Source organism: Nicotiana attenuata, unplaced genomic scaffold (genome assembly GCF_001879085.1).
Source record: "Nicotiana attenuata strain UT unplaced genomic scaffold, NIATTr2, whole genome shotgun sequence".
In the NCBI taxonomy this organism is placed as follows: Eukaryota; Viridiplantae; Streptophyta; class Magnoliopsida; order Solanales; family Solanaceae; genus Nicotiana; species Nicotiana attenuata.
The window spans coordinates 543-4,846 of NW_017690361.1; the positions used below are offsets into that span (position 1 = coordinate 543).

Genomic DNA, 4,304 nt, shown 5'->3' on the forward strand with positions numbered 1-4,304 from the left:
TAGCCGCAAAAGTGCATAAAATTAATTTATTTTAGTATATAACATACAAATATGTATATATAAACCAAATATACATTTTTCGGCTTTTATTTTGAGAGCGGCTATACAATTTCATTTTCCCTATAATAATCTTCGCATAATTAGCCCGCAAACAGAACAACCCCATCCTTATCAAACACAAACACCATCCCATTCCAACCAGATGTAGGGGTCGTGGGGATTACTGGAAGAATGGGAAATAGCGAAATTAGTGAATAACATAATTATCAAGACAAGGTCACTTATATAGAACATCTGAGTAGGCTTAATAAGATGAGTTGCGCATTTTGTAGAACTTGTCCACAATCTTCTTGGGCATGGTAATCTAATTTTCTCCAATAAAGATAACTTAAGTAGAATGCGACTAGTTGCTACAAAAGATAAAAATTACTAGGACAAAACTCCACCCACCCAAAAATAACACTACTATAATCGTTAATTTCCTCGGACAAAATATTTGGAAGAAGAAACATATTAAGGCGAAACTCAAGTGGACAATGTGGATAAGGGAGCAACATGTCCATTTCCTGATCCATTTTCCCAGACTAGTTCAGAAAGATCACTCTCAAAGAATGTTTTGTGGAGAGCCCTTACACATTGCTCTGCTTCACTATCATTTACTATCAATGAGATATTGACCTGGCCATCACACACAAAAGTTAGAGTGTTAATGTGAAGCACTTTCTCCCGTAACGCTTAGAGATGATTTATGTATAGCTTTGAATAGAATAAGGTAGATTACCTTCGATGCACCTTGAGAGATCATTTGAACATTGACCCCATTGGTACGCAGAACATGGAAAGCCTGTCATTTAATGCACAACATGAATTACACTTAAAAAGATAGATAATGACGTAAACTCCCATATAGCTGCGATGTAACAGCAAACCCGATACTGATGACTTAAACAACATGCAAGTGATAGAATGAGAGACTAAGCATGTGGCGTAAGAAGGCTAGGACTCCGGTAAATAAATCATATGCAAAGAGACACTACTCAAGAGTCATAATGATGAACTACTGTATAACTAGGTTGAGAAAGCATGAGATAGCATATTAGATAATGCAGCACAATGGGCTAACGTACCCAAGCAATAGTAACTCTATACTACAGAAAAAGGTTCTGGAATAATAAGCAAATGAAAGCTCTGCTGGTCACTAAATGAATGTCTACGAGGATACAGCAATAAGAGCTATTAGAGCACCTTTTCGAGAATCAGCGAGGACCTCTGGACGTTCCCAATCAGAGAGATGATTGATCTGTGTTGAAGTAGATTCACAACCGCAATTTTCTCAAGTTCTTCCACAACATGATCAAGCTCCTGCTCAGTTCAGTAATTTAGAATGTTAAAACACACCACTGAAAGAACCATAAAATCCACAAATGAATTTATGCACATGCAGGAAAGATATCCACATAAAAGGAGAGTTGAGACAAAATTTAGCAAACTACTAGTGAACACTTGAAAAACGATAGTACGTTGGCTGGAAAGTTGCAATTTATTGATGCGGCCAAGAAATTAAGAAGAAAGTCGTACGCTTGCCTGCTGAATCAGCTCTCTGCTCCAAAGTTTTGATGGGTCCAATGTCAAGGAAATGCTAACTTCACTTGTCGCAACGACGTCAACCGATATACCTAAATCTTCAAAGATGGAGAAAACCTGAAGAAGCTACAAACCACATCAGATTCCGGACTTGAGGGCAAAGTACTAAAAAGTGACGTGGAAAGTACCTTTGCAAGGAAACCAAATTGACCGAGCATGCGGGTACTCACTATATCCAACATGGTTACATTTCGTTTCAGAACAATACTTGTAAGTACTGCCTGCAAGCAAGTACGGGATGAAACACAGTTATGTTTTCGTTATTTCTGCAGATAGAATTAGTGGAAAAAGCTGCTCTAACCTTACTCATATCTCTTGCTCTACAGATAAGGGTACCAGGAGCTTTAGGATTATATGAGTTTTTAACCCTAACAGGAATATCACCCTCTCTTGCCGGCCTCATGGACTGTGGATGAAGGACCTGTAGAAGCATTTCGAGGAGAATTAAAGCTATTCTAAATATAATAGTTAGACTGCAAATTCTTATGTCATCTATTTTCCATTTTAGGTTGTCAGAAATGGATAGACCTTCAATCTTAATTCTTGCCATGATAAATATTCTATGATTTTTTCAACTTTGAATTGTAACCTTTTCCATTAAACTATAACTTTCCTGAACCTTTTAACAATTGTTAATAATAAAACATTTGCAACTTAGATACAGTAATCCATTTCAAACTCCTTAACCAAATGCTACATCGAATGGTCAAACAAATGGTCACGAAAGAAGATCTATTGGACATTACGGCTTCCAGTATGATGGACCCTCTTTTTGATTTTTCAGACTAAGAATCTCAGTTGACGAGTGAGAGGGACAAAGTGGTATAAAGTTGCTCCTAGCACTCAAGAGATTCTACTCAACAGCAACGAATACATCCCTGTCATTGAATAGTTAAACTTTTTCACCTCAGAGAGAGGATCTCTGCAAAACTTCTCGACTAACTAGCTTGTCTGGAAGAGTAATAGTAATACTCTATTAATTAGGAAAATAAATCACTAAGACAAGATACAACAATTGGATTTCCAGGATGAAAATAATTTCTGAAACAGCTAACAAGACCTGTGCGCCAAAGTATGCAAGTTCAGCTGCCTCGTCAAAAGTTAGATAAGGCACAGGCTGTGCACGTGGATATATGTTGGGATCACACGTCAAAACACCATCAACATCCTTCCAGACCTGTCAGTCATATAACAAAGGATCTTCAATCAAACTGACTTCTTGATTGCAACTTCTTATGCTTATACAAGCAAGGGTGCAAATTAAAAATGTGATAAAAATAGTAAGCCAGATTCATCTGGTAACCTGAATTTCTCGTAATCCCAATGCTTTACCAATGGTTGTAGCAGTCAAGTCACTACCACCCCTACCTAGTGTAGTCACAGCACAAGTCCTCCAACCCTTCAATTGGATACACAGATCACTGTCAACTCTAAGGAAAGGCAAACCAAAAAAGAAATNGTGAGCCTCCCAGAGAAGTTACAGGAGCTGGTCCCCACACATCTGTATGCACTAGTTCCAGCTTCTCTTTCTTTGGCGTCCTTCCCACCTTTGAGAAACTAACTCTCTTTTGTTTCCCGTAAATGCAATCTTCGCACAAACCTAATTCAATATGCTTTAGGTTTGACAATTTTTCTTTGGATGCCAACAACTTCATTCCATTCTCACTCATATGCCCGAGACTCCGGTGCCACAGTTGTATCACGACCATGATCAATTGTTGCTATAGTATCTCTCTGTATTGCAGTTGCATACAGTGTTCCCTTCTTGAAGCCTCGTGCCACAACCAAATTTTCTTTGGTTATCTTCCACGGTCCGTTACCGAATGTTGTTGTATATCCTTCACTATCAATCTGACCCATCGATATTAGATTTTTCTTGAGGCCAGGAATATGTCGGACATTTTGCAATTTCCATAGCATGCCTTGTGAAGACTTTATATGAACTTCACCTTTCCTAACAATGTCCAAAAGTTCGCCGTCTGCTAGATAAACCTTACCAAATTTTCCAGCAATAAAATTATGTAATAATTCTTTACATGATGTAGAGTGAAAGGATGCACCTGAGTCCAGAATCTAAGATTCGACTGGACTGTCTGCACAACAAATTAGTGCATCACCGACTTGTTCGGCCATTACATTTGGTGAATTTTCTTCCTTTCTTCTTCTTTGGTTCTCTACATTGACTACTGTAGTGACCCTTTTTATCACAATTCCAACAAGTAATGTCCTTGTGATTTTTGGATTGCCCCCTTCTCCTTGACTTTGATCTGCCACGACCATGACTTTGTCCTCTTTGGTTGCTTCTCCCCCTGCTTTCGGTATTAAAAGCAGATCCTGGGAAATCAATTGATTCTCTTCGGCGAATATCTTCGCTTAGAACTAAGTCCGTCATCTTTAAGTTGAACAATCGATGCATCAAATGGACTTTATTTGAAGCAGATGGTTTCTCGTACATATTTGACAACGCCTCCATCAGGCATGTAGTGGTCTTCTCGTTAATGATGTTAAACCCACATTTCGTGTTAGCGTCAAACGAATCATACCAAGAGCTTGGCGATCTAATAGATCCCAGTCCGCTTTGGCCATAGTCTCTGGTTTTACCTTGGTTAGAGGTAAGTGAAATTTTTTCTGGTACAAATAATCCTCTATTTGCATTTTTC

At 38.4% G+C, this 4,304-nt stretch overlaps 1 protein-coding gene across 1 annotated transcript; it reads right to left on the bottom strand.

Moving 5' to 3' along the window:
* Window positions 1-239: 239 nt before the first annotated feature.
* LOC109222454 (aspartokinase 1, chloroplastic-like) lies at window positions 240-4,036 on the bottom strand. Its single transcript, XM_019386815.1, has 10 exons — window positions 3,781-4,036; window positions 3,319-3,704; window positions 2,948-3,109; window positions 2,705-2,821; window positions 1,946-2,065; window positions 1,773-1,865; window positions 1,585-1,701; window positions 1,246-1,362; window positions 782-844; window positions 240-678 (listed from the first exon to the last, which is right to left on the bottom strand). Exons 1-10 carry the CDS (start codon window positions 4,034-4,036, stop codon window positions 526-528), a joined length of 1,584 nt encoding a protein of 527 aa, XP_019242360.1. The 3' UTR covers window positions 240-525.
* Between the last annotated feature and the right edge of the window lie 268 nt (window positions 4,037-4,304).